This window comes from Leptopilina boulardi, unplaced genomic scaffold (assembly GCF_019393585.1).
Source record: "Leptopilina boulardi isolate dan_hultmark-lab unplaced genomic scaffold, ZJU_Lbou_2.1 LbouV2_140, whole genome shotgun sequence".
NCBI lineage: Eukaryota > Metazoa > Arthropoda > Insecta > Hymenoptera > Figitidae > Leptopilina > Leptopilina boulardi.
Genome location: NW_026137686.1, coordinates 169,018 through 186,368, shown reverse-complemented (window position 1 = coordinate 186,368; position 17,351 = coordinate 169,018). Strand labels below are relative to the sequence as shown.

Genomic DNA, 17,351 nt, shown 5'->3' with positions numbered 1-17,351 from the left:
GGTGTCTAATCCTCCGTTTTTTGGGGCGCTGAAACCGAAAAACGTCACCAAAAAATAGTCCTTTCCTCCCTTAACCCCCTACAACCCCCTAAGAAGGGGTTGGAATTTTTATTTTTACAAAAGTCGAGTACGGTATCTATTCCTATGTTTTTTTGGTCGCTGAAATAAAAAAACACTACCAAAAAAAATTCTTTACCCCCTACAACCCCTGAGAGGGGGTTGGAATTTCATTTTTCAATGGCGCTAAGTGTAGAAAAATAAATTTGCATAAGACTTTGTAGGTGCGTATTTGTGTAATCATAGGTAACTTTCTAGAAAACTTTATTTTTGGTGACGTTTTTCGGTTTCAGCGCCCCAAAAAACGTAGGATTAGACACCGAACTTGACTTTTTGCGAAATTTAAATTTTTAACCCCCTCCCAGAGGGTTGTACGGGGTTAAGGGAAGAAAGGATTTGTTTTTAGTGGTGTTTTTCGGATTTAGCGAGCCAAAAAACATTGGAATTGACACCCTACTTTATTTTTGTTTTAATTTGAAACTCCAACCCCCGTGAGTAGGTGCAAGGGGGTGGTTGCGGGAAAATGGGTCGGCAAAAAAATTTTTCATGGTCATATTCGGTTTCAGCGACTCCAAAAACATAGGAATATGGGGTTGTGTTTTTTGGGACCTGACTTTTTTTGTGTACCTGTGTTATTAAAGTAGAAAAAATTACAATTTAAAATGCATTTAAAATATAAATATAACTTAGAAGCGAATTTAAAACAACAAATACGTACCTTCCTAAAGATAGCAGCGCCATCGCAGTAGGACGGTCACCTTTTATACCATCTTTTTTCTATTGTAATGCACTAGGGTGACTGGAACTGTTCCTCATTATTTCTTTCTAATTTATCCTCAATGTATGATGGTGCTAATTGTACTTAGTATATACGTACTGTCAGATCTTTTAAATATTCTGCGGTCAAGACTGGGAAGTTTGGTACATCCAAATGATTTAATCGTCTCCAATGACCATTTTTATTGACTAATCATTAAATTAATTAGTCAATTAATTTTTTGTTACAGTGAATATTAATCAAAAAAATTATTTCTAGCACACAAAAAATTGTTGCGATAAGGAAATAATTTTTTTCACAATTTTTCTATCTGTAAAAAATTATTTAATTAACTAATTATTGATTTATGGAGTTAATTAATTTTTTTACAGAGAAAAAGTGTCAAAAAAATTATTTCCTTATCGAAACTATTTTTTTGGGCTAGAAATAATTTTTTTGAGTTATTTTCTCTGTAGAAAATAATTAATTCTTTTTTACTTTGAAAAATTGCAAAAAAAAATTATTTCCTTATCGCAACAATTTTTTTTTCACAGGAAATACTTTTTTTGGACATTGTTCCTCTGTAAAAAAATTAATTAACAAAATAAATAAATAATATTATAATAAATAAATAAATTAATAATTAGTTAAATAATTTTGTACAATACCTTTAAACCTATTTTTAAAGAGAGTTTTTGCTCAGGTTCGGCTTTTAAATGTACACGTTTGCAGAGTTTTTTTGGGAAAAAGAAATTATGTTTTTCGTTCGAACGAATCATGTTCTTTTTGTAAATTTGAGGATGAGAGTCTGTACCATATTTTAGTGAATTGTCCAGCTTGCAAACATATTTGTGAAAGATATTTCCCACATGTTTGTAATGTGAATGATTTGTCAAGTGGTTGGATCGCGGTAATGTCTTCGAGTGATCGTTCCACGATTAAAGATTTCGTTTACATGATTCTGCAAATCCTTAATGATCGTCTTGATTCTGAGTCTGTTCTTTGATCACTATTTTGTTTTACTGTTAAAAACGAAACTCTTCTTGTATTTACTTTATGTAATAAAACAAGCAAATAAATAATAATAATAATTATTGATTTATGGAGTTAATTAATTTTTTTTACAGAGAAAAAGTGTCAAAAAAATTATTTCCTTATCGAAACTATTTTTTTGGGCTAGAAATAATTTTTTTGAGTTATTTTCTCTGTAGAAAATAATTAATTCTTTTTTACTTTGAAAAATTGCAAAAAAAAATTATTTCCTTATCGCAACAATTTTTTTTTCACAGGAAATACTTTTTTTGGACATTGTTCCTCTGTAAAAAAATTAATTAACAAAATAAATAAATAATATTATAATAAATAAATAAATTAATAATTAGTTAAATAATTTTGTACAATACCTTTAAAAATATAACTTTCAAATATTTTGTTCTAAATTAATATAATTAATTTTTTTATTAATTTATATGTTTATTTACAACATTAAATTATTATTAAAAAATAATAAAAGTCATTGGAAAAAATTAATTTCAACATTTGGTCATATGAGAGCACTAGTCGAATAACTCTTCGAACCATACATTTAAAATGTAATAAAAATTGTTTTAGGTTTTGTTTAAAGAGTTATTCGACTAGTGTTCTTACTTGACTAAAAGATGAAAATAATTTTTAACAACGACTTTTATTATTTTTTAATAATAATTAAGTGTTAAATAAACGTAAAAAGTAATTAAAAACTTAATGAAATTAATTTAGAACAAAATATTTGAAAGTTACATTTTTGATTGTATGGTTGGAAGAGTTATTCGACTAGTGTTCTCATATGACAAAATGTTGAAATTAATTTTTTCCAATGACTTTTATTATTTTTTAATAATAATTTAATGTTGTAAATAAACATACAAATTTATGAAAAAATTAATTATATTAATTTAGAACAAAATATTTGTAAGTTATATTTTTAAAGGTATTGTACAAAATTATTTAACTAATAATTTATTTATTTAGTTAATTTATTTTTTTTACAAAGAAAAATTGTTAAAAAAAATTATTTCCTTATCGCAACAATTTTTTTTGTGCTAGAAATAATTTTTTTGATTAATATTCACTGTAACAAAAAATTAATTACCTAAATTATTCCATTCTTTTAAATGACTTTGAACAAATATGTCCATATTGAAAAACTATTAATCAATATATGTATTATAATTTAAACAAAATATATATAAATACACTTTCTTGCCGACACTATGATAATAATAAAAACACTAAATTCGCCTTAACCTCTAGCACTCAATCGTAGTCAGTCTTAGTCGAATCACTGCATTGTTTTCGCGCATGCGTTAAATCCTTACAGAAAATATCTGTAGAATTAACAGATTTAGGAACATGTAAAATCTCCAAATCGATGTTAAAGAATTACCAGAAAATTTTTTTCCGTGCATATTTTCCAAACGGCTTCCTTGTTTGAAAATCCCTACTGTGAAATTGTAGAGAGTCACTTTCTAAAGAAAATAAGCCATATTTCATTGAAATTGAATCATTTTTAAAAAATTCTGTAGAAGCGATGTGACAGAAAATTTTTATCTTATGCAAATTGTATAAACAAATAATTTTTGTCGTTTTTAAACCTTTTTCTTGAAAATTGATATTTCTTTCTCCAGAAAGTAGAATTAAAAATATTATTTTAATTATTTAAATATTAATTATTTTTTCTGGAGGTCTGGATTTCCGTCGATAAACGTCCTTAATTTTTTGTCAAATGAATTTTATGAAAAATGAAATTTATGTTATATCATTTTTATCTCAATTGAATTTTATTTCAAGTGAATTTTCTGTCAAATAAATTTTATGCCGAATGACTATTACATCAAATGAAATTTATGCCGAATGACTATTACATCAAATAAAAATTATGTCAAATTACAATCTGCACCAATAATTAAATTTGGTGGTACGGAAGAATACCATAGAATAACCTAAGTATTAAAATTATTTCTGGCCGAGATATCCGACTATAACTTTGTATGGTTTTAATTAATAATAAAGTCAGATCATTTATTTGACATAGGGGACATAAGGGCAAAATCGGATAGTTAACGTTTGAAGCTCAATAAAACTAACATTACTACCCAGGCGCGAAAAACCAATGCTGACGATGGATTGAGGCTTGATTTTAGATTGAACGCCCAGCGTGGGTAACCCAGACTGAAAGCAGCCTTTATACCACTGACAATCAAAATTGGTTCAAGATTGGTTACCAATGCTCGTCTCATGCTGGATTCAAGTTTAGTTGAATCCTCATGAGCAAAGCCAAGAAGTCCAGTCTAGATTCAATCTTGAATCAACTTTCGACTTAATATTCGCAGCTTAATTCAATATTAATTATTATCTTGTATAAAATACAATTTATTATATTGAATAATTATTTATATACGTTCAATATAAATTAAATAACATATTTTTTACAATTTTTGTTAAATACAATTTAATATATTTTATAATTATTAATTAATATTATTTAAATTAATATATTGCTATTTATTTCAATGAAAGTATTCTTTGTTTTTTTATAAATAAATATTTCATAAATATTATATTTGTAAATACAATAAAAATCATAATAATTATATTCAACACATTTTTGAAAATAATTTCTTTTAATAAATTTTGTTTTTTTAAGATTATATTATAGTAATTTATCATCTTTATTATGTATTATTATATATTATAATTTACCTATAATATTGTAATAATTAAAGAATTATTATTTAATACATTATGAAGATAATAAATCTTTAATATAACGTAAAAAACATAATATTTACTATAATTGTATTTTCAAAAATACAAATAATTGAAAATACAACAGTTGAAATATTTTCAAATTTATATTATGCTTTTATTTTATATTTTTATTGTATTTATAAATATATAAGTTATTAATTTAATAAAAATAAAAGTTTATACATTCATTACATTATTATCGAGAATAATAGTCAAGTTAGGCTGTTTTAAATTGATTCTAAACTCGTAAAAAAAGGAACTTCATTTTAAAACAAAAAGGGCATACTCTTTAATTGATTAATCTACAGTTAATTAATTGTTTAAACTTTTTAAAAAAGAAAGAACATATAATGTTAAAAAACATTCAGAAATATCGGTCAGAAATAATTTTCATAATTAAATTATGTTCTAAAAATTTGTCGTACCACCTGATTTAATTATTCGTGCAAAAAAACTACGGCACATAAATGATTTGGATTTTTTAAAAATTAAAAACATGCAAAGTTCGTATAAAAGTTGGAAATCACGGTCAGAAATAATTTTGATACTTAGAATATGCTATGGGATTTTGCTGTACCACCTAATTTACTTATTCGCGAAAAAACCTGCGTCAAATAAATGATTTGACTTTTTTAAAAATTAAAAAAAAATACGAAATTAGCATAACAGGTGGAAATCTCAGTCATAAATTATGTTGATACTTAGGTGATGCTATGAGAATAATTAAATAATTATTTTGACGTAGGGTCAGTTGAGGTAAATGGGGACAAGAGGTTTTGGAGCTTAATTTACAGTTTTAAAATTAAGTTCAACGTCAATATTTAAACCTCAGATCACCTGAAAGAGGTTTTGAGTAATGCCAAGCTTTTATCTTGACAATTGGCAGCAAAATAATTCAAGTTATCGCTCAATGCATTAAAACTTGAAAATCAAAGTGAAACTGTTTCAGTATTTTGTCTCGCATTTCAAAGAAAACAGATTTAAAAATCATACCAAAATTTTTTCCTATTAATTATATTTCTTATTATTATATTTGGTTAATAATGACAAGCTGTCCCCATTTACTCTGAGTTTTCAAATTTTTGGGGTAAATGGGGACAGCTTGTCATTATTAACCAAATTGACAAAAATAAAAAATTCAAGTGAATTTCTGTTATGGGAGTAATAAGGAATAAGAAAAAAATTTGGTATGATTTTTAAGTCTGTTTTTTTTCAAATGCGAGACAAAATACTGAAATAAAAAAAAATAAAAAAAAATTCAATTGGTTTAACTATTATATATATCTACTAAAAATTTTTTTTAAGTTTTTTCATCCCTTAATACAGTAATATACTTAAGGAAATTTTTTTCTTAAAACTTTCTTAGAAACTGTGCTGTCCCCTTTTACCTTAAATTTTATGAAATTTTCTAAATTTTGGGGTAAATGGGGACAGTCAGTTTCATGCGTTTAAAGATTATCTAAATTTTTTTCTGCTGCATAAAATTAATCCTGGGAATGTAAACAACAACTTAAAAAAAATAAACCCGCAAATATTATCTTTTAAAGGAAGAAACTTACGTTATTTTGTGAAAAATAGCAATTTTGTCCCCATTTACCCCAACTGACCCTATGTCATTATTCTGTTATTTTTTATTAGATTTATTGTTAAATAAGTCCTTTTCGACCAACTAATTTGATTAAAATGAGTCTGAGGAAGAAAGGTTATAACTAATATGACAATTCTGATACAATATTGTAAAGTTAACTTTCATTTTTAAATAATTTGAGAAACCAATTGTAAGATTTGATTACGGAAAATTTACGGCAAAATCATGTGCATTCAAATTTTTTTAGCATTTTATTTACAGTGGTTGTATTGATAACTTGATATTAAGTTAGCTGTGTACAAATTTTGAATTCAAAAATTTTTAATATTTTTCGAGATAATTACAATAACAAATTAGAGCAATATTTTTTTTGCTTTACTTATAACTTTTTCCTTACTAAAAATAGAGAAAAATGTTGAGAATGTTTTTTACGTCGAAGACCTTAAACTTTTAGACAAAAATGATTTTTTTTTAAATATTAATTTTTAAATAATTTGTTTAAAAAATAAAATTTGTTTATAACTTTTAAACATGTTCTCCTACATTTTGAAGCGCAAAAAGAATCACGAATATTGTTTAAGTCATAATAAATCAATGGTTAAATTTCTGAGATGGCATTATTTTTTGTTTTCGAGATATCAATTAATTAACTACCAAAAGTTAATAAAAAATGTAATATTTTACGAACAAATAAAATTAGAGTAATTTTAAAAACACCATTCCAATGCTTATCGAAATCCGCATCCAACGAGCCCTATATTTACTATTTCGGATGAACGGGTGTTAAATTAATAATTAATAATAAAAATTATTTAAATAATTATTAACATTTGAAGGAGTAGAGTTACGCCGTCAATTCTTTTTCTGTTTGAAAGATGATTTAATTCTGTGTCATATAAGATCAGTGTAAATAGCAATTTTTACAATCTAAATTATTAACAGATGATTATTGAAAATCGATGTTTCAGCACCCCACGGCACAACTTAGCGGAGGTTCCCTATCTACTCGGCACGGTATTGTAGATGAACTTTCAAACAGAAAAAGAATTGACGTCTTAACTCTATTCCTTCAAATGTTAATAATTATATAAATAATTTTTATTATTAATTATTAATTTAACACCGGTTCATCCGAAATAGTTAATATAGGGCTCGTTGGATGCGGATTTCGATAAGCATTGGAATGGTGTTTTTAAAATCTCGAAAACAAAAAATAATGCCATCTCAGAAATTTAACCATTGATTTATTATGACAAACAATATTCATGATTTTTTCGCGCTTCAAAATGTGGGAGAACATGTTTAAAAGTTATAAACAAAGTTTATTTTTTAAACAAAATGTTTAAAAATTAATATTTAAAAAAAAATCATTTTTGTCTAAAAGTTTAAGGTCTTCGACGTAAAAAACATTCTCAACATTTTTCTCTATTTTTAGTAAGGAAAAAGTTATAAGTAAAGCAAAAAAAATATTGCTCTAATTTGTTATTGTAATTATCTCGAAAAATATTAAAAATTTTAAATTCAAAATTTGTACACTTATTTAGCACCACTATTACTAAAATTTACCAAATTTTGAGAAAAATCCGAGACATGACCCCGTATTCTTATATGAAATGCCTCAAGTACCTTATATCAATAGATATTTTTGAACAAATTTTCTGTAATTAATAGAATCAAAGCAGTAAAAAATTTCCTTGAGACAGTTTTTCCTAACTTGGCTGGATGCTTGTTCTCGTTCTTTGACAAGTGAAATTATTTAGTTCTCTTAATTCGTCAATTCTCTTAAATTAAGTATTTTTCTTCTTACAGACAAAATAATCTAGTTTTTTATTTTTAGCCATTTTTTTCCTACATAATATTTTCTCTAACAGGTGAAAAGTTCTATTTTTCTTATTTCTAGTTTTTTTTTACCGTGTATTTTCTCTGACGGTCGAAATAGACACTTTAAATTGACAATGTAATTTTAATTATTCAGCTTTCTTTATATGCGAAAATATCATTCTAATTGGGGATTCAATAAATTGAATTAAAACATGTGTATAAAAATTACTTACATGATAGTTCAGCTAGAGTATGTTCTCCTAAATGATTAAAACTAGCATCAAGTCTCAGGGGTTGTAAACATCTTTGGCACGTAAAATTCACATTAGTTCTTACATCGACCATTCTTGAACCTTTTAATTTTCAACTAAGTATCTCAATACACAATTAGTTTCACAGAAATATTATTATTAAACAAAAATTTGACCATTGAATAACCAACAGCTGATTTCGTATTTGGGCATAAGCACAATAAGATTATGATGGCAAGCATGAGGTAGAAAAGGACAGTTTTATATTTGTGTTCAGGTTAAAGGTATTCGCACAAGCTTTCTGCTTAAAGGTTAAATTCAATAAGGTCTAAGCACAACTCTGTCGGGTACGCAAGTCGTGTACGTACAGGCCTAAGCAGAATAGACTCTTGAACGGGAACGCAATCGTAAACGGAAACGTAAGAATGTGTAAGAGAAGGATAGCAAATATCTTTATTCTTCTCTCACCCATTCTTACGTTTCCGTTCACGATTGCGTTCCCGTTCAAGAATCTATTCTGCTTAGGCCTTACGGAAGCTTCTACGCGCCACCTTGTAAAGGCCTTTTTCCAATAGGATCCTAAACTCTTGCGTTGCGTATGCATTGCGTCGGTTGCTATTGGCAACCAATGCTAAAATCAACGCGTCAGTCACGCAACGCAAAAGTTTAGGTTCCATTGGAGAAAGGCCTTTACGAGCAGGGCGAAACCAACTTATGCTCATTTCATATTTAGCATACAGAACATCGATGTTTCAATTGTAACGAGCGACTATATTCTCGCTCGAATCATTTCGATGTATCGAATGATCGATACGATATGATTAAAGTTACGATTTAAATAACCTAAATTAAGTGTAATTAAATTAATTATTAAATTATTATTAATTAATTAATATTATTAATTAAATTAAGTGTAACAGTTTCTCATAATAAATAAAATAGAGTTTTTCACATAAAGGAAATAGCATGACTAATTCTAAAGTATTTCTGTTGAAACTTTTAAGTTTATTTCAATATCGTATTTCTTTTAGCAACATAAAAGATTAAAAGAGAAATGTCGTAAATCAGTACAAATAAATAAGAGAAAATTTATTCACATATTTCCTCTTATTTCAATTCTAAAATGTAAACCTAGAACGTCATAAAAAACCACTTGAAAAATGTGATCCTTTCTATAAAAAAGGGACACTAAACACATGTTGACCAGACACGGACTTTTACTACCTTCAATAGAAAAGTCGCGTACAGGCTAAACAATAGACGAAGTCTACAACGGAAATGCTTTGTATAAGAAACCAATAAATAATTAAATAATTGTTTATGTACATGTTTTAGTATATTTACATATTTGTATGTAAGCGTAATTAATATTGTTAATTAATTGATTATCAGAATATTATAATTTAATATTATTACAATTATATTATAATAATATAATTGGGGCCCACACAGCACATAAAATTTCCTGAATTTGTCCTGAATATTTCATTGAAAGATTCGAAATATTTCAATGTAAGGTCCATGAAATTTTGATGCAACAATGAAATGTCCGCCTATAAGAAATATTGCAGTTCCGATTGTACGAAAAATTTCAGCGAAATGTTGAGGAAATGTGAGGATGAAAAATTACTGACATATTATTTTTTAATATTTGCAAAATAAAAAAATGAAATATGTTACAAATTTTTAAGTGAAATATTTTGAAAAGATTATTCATTAAAATTCTAGAAATATATCGAAATGAAATATTTCTAAATTGTTAAAAATACATATTTAGGCAATATCATCCGGATATATTTGTGAAAAATAAAAAAAATGAATTTCAGAAATAAATTGCGGTAGTGATTGTGAAAATATGTGACAAAATTAGTTGACCAATAGTAAACCTTTGTAAAAGAAAAAATTTTTCGATAATAATGCCTTAAATTATAACTTACAAGTGAATCTTAAATTTAACATATCTCAAAATGTCTTAAATCGACGTATGCCGTCTTTCTGGCGATCGGTTCATATGTACTTTTTGTCATTTGCAATTTTAGACAAATTAAATTTTAAACATTTGAATACTCTGAAAAATAGAAATGTTATCAAATGACAATTCTGCGAAAAAATTTTTTTGTTCAATTATAATTATGCAGTAAATTAAGAATTCAATTAAAAAGTTACGAATATTGAAAGTCCAGTCAAGTAAAATTTGTAACAAATTGACTTTTATAGTATATCCTTGCGTACCTGAGCGGATCTTATTTATTTTAAGTATTCTATTTTTATACTTACTGTTCATATATATTAATCATGTTTCGCTTGTTGCATCTTACATGTAATAATTTCTTTATAATAAATAAATTGTCACTATTTCACTAAATACACAAATTGAAATATTTCGAATCTTTCAATGAAATATTCAGGACAAATTCAGGAAATTGTATGTGCTGTGTGGGGGATTAACCATATAATGTTGTGATGATTAATGTTTATTATATTTTAATAAATAGTATGATGGGAGAGAATATGTATATAGAATATGTAATAAGTGTTAGTGAAGTGATACAGATAAATAGGAGTAGCGAATAAGGTTATTCAAGTTGGGTGGGGGAAAGCCAAGCTGGTGCACAAACATCCGGTCTATCAGCACACATTTCCACGTATTTCTCGTGGGAATGAATGCTGATAGGCTGATAGGCCGGATGTTTGTGCACCAGCAATCATCCATCTTGGCTTTCCCACACCCAACTTGAATAACCTTATACTGTCCATATTGAAGCATGCGCACAAACTCAAAATGGACCAACAGCGTAGAGCGACTCCGCTGGACCAAAAACTCTTTAAGTTAGTTCTAATCTTGACTCTGACTTGAAAGGGTGTTTTCTAAACTCCTTAGTCAGCTTTGTATTTTATTATATTAATAAATTTACAGGGTTTTACATTCGAAGGAAGAACTAATAATTATTTTTCCTTTGAACGGGTTTCCCTTCCGTTGTATCGGAAATTAATAATCTTTTATTTAAACCTTCCCGCTTCCTTCTTGAAGGATTTAATTAAATAGAATCCGGCCAATCATATTCCATTTTTTGAGTTGCGTAATAAAAGGTAACTCGGCTCGTAACACAATGTTCTTGTCGTCAAGAACACACAAGTTGGTTCGATGGTTCGACTGCGCAAGCTTCTATACGGAAGCCTGTACGGCTCACGAGCGTCTCGGACGCAAGTGGCGGTGTTACGTACCACAAGTGGCACGAAGTCCGTCCACCTTGTGGCAAGTTCGTTAGTTCGTGCCACTTGTTGGACAGACTCCGTGCCACTTGTGGAAAGTGGATTTTTTGAAGGGTCATTCACAAATATGACAATTCCGTTGGATCCTGTTGCCGTCTATTTCGTCAGTGCTTTTCATTTCAATTTCATGTGAAGAAGAAAAAATGAATTTTATAAGATATTAGTAATATTAGCATATTAGTAAATGTCATCGAACAAACTTTTTATAGTTCACACATAAATACTCCTCCCAAACGTAAATATACATATTAATAAACTACGGATTCCACTAAGAATTAAGCGGAAGTTTTTTCTTAGTTTTTTTAATTTTTCTTAGTTTAGAATAAAAATAAGATTTTTTGGTTATGTTGTCATTTTTTAATTTAAAATACATGAAGAGGATTTTATTTTTTAAAATTAAAAGTATATTTTTATGAATATTTAAGATTAATAAAGATGTCAATATCATTTGTTTACACTGAAATGTAATCTTTTAAATATATTTTCAATTAAAAAATAACAAATGCATTTTTATTCAAAAACATTAAACGGACTTGCCCGGATGAAATTATACTTGAAATGAAAAGCACTGACGAAATAGACGGCAACAGAATCCAACGGAATTGTTATATTTGTGAATGACCCTTCAAAAAATCCACTTTCCACAAGTGGCACGGAGTCTGTCCAACAAGTGGCACGAACTAACGAACTTGCCACAAGGTGGACGGACTTCGTGCCACTTGTGGTACGAAACACCGCCACTTGCGTCCGAGACGCTCGTGAGCCGTACAGGCTTCCGTACTTTAGTTCGCTCAACGCCACAGGGAGGGTGAACATCATAAGGGCGCCGTCCCATGACAGCGTGAAACGCCGGCGTAAAGCGAAAAGCATGAGATCGAAAGAGATAATGAGATATCTTTATCTCTTTCGTTCTCATGCTTTCCGCTTTTACGCCGGCGTTTCACGCTGTAATGGGACGGCGCCTTAACTGTTTCTCGCAGTTGAGGTGCCATTAGATTGGTATATAAGCAGTGATCGAAAATTTTTTTCTTGTCGAAATTTTTTTCTGCCCGATGTCTCTCCTATTTATTAGATTTGAGACAAATTCTTTTTTGGAAGAAATGGTTTCCCTAATACTTTGATGACCATTTTTTTTATTTTAATTTAATTATTAAAAATAAAATAATAATAATAATAACTATTAAAAAATAATAAAATTTTTTTTTAATTATTGATTTTTTAAATTATTATTAAAATTTTTAATATTGGCTAATTATTGGTTGCCAATAATTGGCATCGGCGTGGGCAGCCCATGACTAGTGTTTTAAAATTCTCGGTAAAATTGAAACCTGAGAATGTAAGAAAGAAAATTGCGGTAAATTACCGAAAAAAAGAGAATTTATGAGAATATTCATTTAAGTGATTGATAATTGCCTTTTTCCCTGTTGAAAATTCCTATGTGAGAACACATATGGGATCCCATCCAGGATCTCTTGTGAGTTCTTATGTGGGTTCCCGTACAGGTTCACACATAAGATCCTGTATGAAAAGGTTCCTGGGATGAACTTGCGTGAGATCAAGCGCACGATCTTATGTCTCTGTAAAAGCAATAACACAGGATCCCATGAGGTTTCCTGTGTAGGTTCCTATATGAACAACACGATAAATAGGAACACACATGGGATCTTATCCGAGATCTTGTATGAGTTCTTACATAGGTTCTCACATATAAGAAGATTAATAGCAGCTTAATAAGATTTTATAGAATGCTTTTATATATATGCTATTAATCTTCTTATATGTGAGAACCTATGTAAGAACTCATACAAGATCTCGGATAAGATCCCATGTGTGTTCCTATTTATCGTGTTGTTCATATAGGAACCTACACAGGAAACCTCATGGGATCCTGTGTTATTGCTTTTACAGAGACATAAGATCGTGCGCTTGATCTCACGCAAGTTCTTCCCAGGAACCTTTTCATACAGGATCTTATGTGTGAACCTGTATGGGAACCCACATAAGAACTCACAAGAGATCCTGGATGGGATCCCATATGTGTTCTCACATAGGAATTTTCAACAGGGTTTAAATTTAAATATGTATTTTTATAGTATGTAAGTTATAAATAAACGACCGACATGTTATTAAATGAATAATTTGAACAATGAATATAATAGACTGTAAGGGTGCAGTCCCATGGAGCAGATTAGCAGAATAGATTTCAGCCAATCAAAAGTTAGTCTCTCGCGGCAAATTTTGCATTTCCGTTAGAGACTGTTTTTTTATTGGTCAACGTCTAATCTGCTAATCTGCTCCATGGGACTGCACCCTAATTTTCTCTGTGTTCTTACTGACAAGATGACAGTCGGGTATATATGCCTGCACTTTTATCATTGTCTAACACGTGCGTCGTCATGACAACATGTGTGTTAGACAAGGATAAAAGTGCAGGCATATAAATGTACCTGATTCAATATAATAATGTAATATTATATCAATATTAATATATTAATATATATATTATATATTGTAACAAAGATATTTTTCATTATAATAATAATTATACAGTCAGGAACATATGTCTGTACTTTTATCCTCGTCATACACGTTGTCATGACAACGCACGTGTCAGCAAAGGATAAAAGTACAAGTAAAAATTCTCATAAATTCTCAGAGAAAAAACGATCCGGTAATTTACCGGTAAATTACCGTAATCTTCTTTCTCTTCTTGACGTAATTTACTGTCTTTAGAACACTACCCATGACTTTACCAATAATGGTCCATTATTGAAATTATATTGGCATCCCTGGCTCCCATTATTGGGCCATTAATACGCCCATGGTATTTTTACCATTGGGTACTCACTAAATTACTAAATAAATAATATTAAAATAATTTTTGCAACATCGTAAATGACGTAGTAAACGAAGTCATTTGCTATCCCAAATTCCGCTTTCATTTACGACGTCGTTTACTACGTCGCAAACTACTTAGAATACGACGTCGTAAACGTGGTCGGAATTTTCAACAGGGCGGAAGCTTCTATGCGCCACCACTAAGGTTGGATTTACATGTTGATGTAAATGCAGAATGCAAAACCGAAAATAATGAGAGTGAAAAGGACAAGGATATATCACTATCCTTTTAACTCTCATTATTTTCGGTTTTGCATTCTGCATTTACATCAACATTTAACTCCATTCTAAGCACTCACTCGCGTTTCGAAGCACATATCGAGGCACGATTGAATCGACCCACTCGTGCGTGCCTCTTAAGCAGCGTCTACAATAAGCGCGTCGGACGTGGACGTGTACCTAATGAGAGAGAGGGATATAGATGTATATTTCCGTACCCCTCTCTCTCATTAGGTACACGTCCACGTCCGACGCGCTTATTGTAGACGCTGATTTAGTGTACTTCGTATCGTGCTCCGTATCCGTATCTGACGGAAGCTTTGACGATGCTTATTTGTTTTGATTGCAAACCCAGTATAATTATTTTATTGTTATTACCGTGTTTTTGGGCTAGTTTCACAAACTTTGATTAAAAGTTAATCTGAGTTGAAGAAACTGGTAATTAATAAGTGAAATGACATCAAATGTAACAAAATAATTTAATAAAAATTAATTTATAAGCATAAATAGATTTTTATAGGTACTGGTAAACATTATCGATAGAATATTATTTCAGGGTGTCTACTAGTCCTGGAAATCCTGAAATTTGAAAAAATGTCCTGGAATTTTAATTTTTGTCCTTGAATTTTTTATATTTTGCTTTTAAATTTTCAAAAATTTATAATTTTGTCAATCAAGTTAAAAAAATTAATTAAATAAGTAAAATGAAAATTTACATAAGTTACGTAATGTAATTTTTATGAGCATGCTACGAAGTACACTACGAGGCACGCATCGAAGCACCCTACGAGGCACGCACGAGTGGGTCGATTCAATCTGTAACGAGCGACTACCCTGCCGGAAGGGTGGTACTGGATTGGTACTGGAAAATTGGAACTGAGGGCTCAGTACCAACTCAGTACAGTCGAATCTCCCATAAGTTAATTCTGGTGGGGGGTTAACTTATGAGAGAATTGCCGCGTAAGGAGAAATAGTTGCGCAGTGACCTATTGCGCATGGCGGTCAATTTCAAAATATATGTTTGAAGTCTTGTGAAGTAAATGAGTTATTAGAAATGTTTGAATATTTAATTTAATATAAGTTTAGTTGACTGTGAAAAACATTGTCGGTACATACTTGTATTATTCTTTTAACTACTTTTATTAATTTTATAAATCATGGACGGAATTTTATTCATAATAAAATATTATTTGAGTTAATTGGAAATATTATTAAGGAATTAATATTCGTAAATGATGCAGCTACATCAGTGAAACAATTATTTAATAATTAAATTAAATTAAAAAAAAAAACAAAATTCAATTAAATTAAAAGAAAATTCTTTTAAACATGAATCGAATGTTTTTATTCTAGGTAGTGGTACAAGATGTTAATTACACGTTTTAGAAGAACATTGTTAAACATCGTAGACATACATGTTAACTTGAGAACTAAAAATAACATAAATTGAATTCAATTTTTATTATAATTATAATTCAAATAAACTGTATTTTTAAATTCAAATAACGAAAATATATATTTTAACTTACTATTTAAAAATAAAATAGAATATTGAGATTTTTTGCATTAGTATTTTTTTAAAATTAAAAATCTTTTTTGCCAGTTTGTCAAATTCAACATATTTGTGTACATTAAAAGTAGTCAGTCTCGTGGAGTCTTAAAAGTACATAAAACTTTAATTTTTAACAAGTTATCTTATTGTTTTTAATTTTATAAAAACCTTGATTTTTTATTTTGAGGTTCTAGAATAAGATCACAGTTATTGTTGAGATCAGGACTATCACAATGCTCCTTCTGTAATTCTTTTAAAGAAATATCCTCCCATTTACGAAAAAATTTTTAAATTAGTATTTTTTTTAATTAAATCTTTTTTGACAGTTTGTCAAATTCAACATATTTGTGTACATTTAAAATAGGGTCCCTACCGAAAGAGAGGTACTGGAATGGTACTGAATTGGACTTGGCTTGAGTTCCACTTCAGTACCACTACCTGATAACCCATAAGAAGACATTTTTAAAGTACTTTAACAATAGTTTTAAAGGTATGTTAGAACAGCAAAACGTCTCTCACGATATCCGTGTAAAACAGCAAAAAAAACATAATAGTTTGTAGAAAATTTCAGTTAAGTTTGGAAATTATATTGCAATCCCTCCTTGAACAATAGACTCCCAGGTCCTTTGTTGAAGGATTACAATTTTAACCCGAGTTTTATTGCTTAAAAAATTTGTAATTTTAACAACTCAACTTTAAAAAATATATATTGAGATTCGTTAATATTTCTAGATTATGAATATCTAAAATTTATCATAAAATAATTACATTTAAAAAAGTTATAATTTATCTCGTATACACTGTTAGAAATATCCCATGAAAATTCAACAACTTGTACGTAAAGCTATTATCAATTCCTGCTATTGAATTTTCAGTAACACGAAATTGTAAATTCAAATACATATGTAATTGAAAATTTAATAACTTAGATTTGAAACTTGAGTAACATGAAATTGAAAATTCAATAACACAAATTTGAAATTTCAGTAACACGAAATTAAAAATTCAACAACACAGAACTGAAAATTCAACAACACAGAACTGAAAATTCAGCAACACAGAATTGAAATTTCAAGAACACAGCTTTTAAATTTTAGTAACTCGAAGTTGAAAATTCAATAACATGAAACTGAATATTCAGCAACT

The 17,351-nt window shown here is 28.7% G+C and overlaps 2 protein-coding genes across 3 annotated transcripts in view; both read right to left on the bottom strand.

Annotated features, from left to right (window-relative positions):
* LOC127291539 (uncharacterized protein DDB_G0284459-like) overlaps positions 1 to 3,590 on the bottom strand; it is a 309,035-nt gene extending 305,445 nt beyond the window's left edge. The window contains exons 1-3 of the mRNA XM_051320722.1: positions 2,946 to 3,590; positions 1,483 to 1,836; positions 776 to 1,145 (exon numbers count right to left, since the gene is read on the bottom strand). The gene's annotated coding sequence lies outside the window, so the exon portion shown is untranslated. The remainder of the gene's footprint in view (positions 1 to 775; positions 1,146 to 1,482; positions 1,837 to 2,945) is intronic.
* Positions 1 to 8,539, bottom strand: part of LOC127291544 (beclin-1-like protein) — a 145,108-nt gene extending 136,569 nt beyond the window's left edge. The window contains exon 1 of one of the 2 annotated variants that reach the window (XM_051320727.1): positions 8,246 to 8,539. In XM_051320727.1, coding sequence (XP_051176684.1) covers positions 8,246 to 8,357 — 112 coding nt within the window. In that variant the 5' untranslated portion in view covers positions 8,358 to 8,539. The remainder of the gene's footprint in view (positions 1 to 8,245) is intronic. The other variant, XM_051320728.1, reaches the window with a different exon arrangement.
* Between the last annotated feature and the right edge of the window lie 8,812 nt (positions 8,540 to 17,351).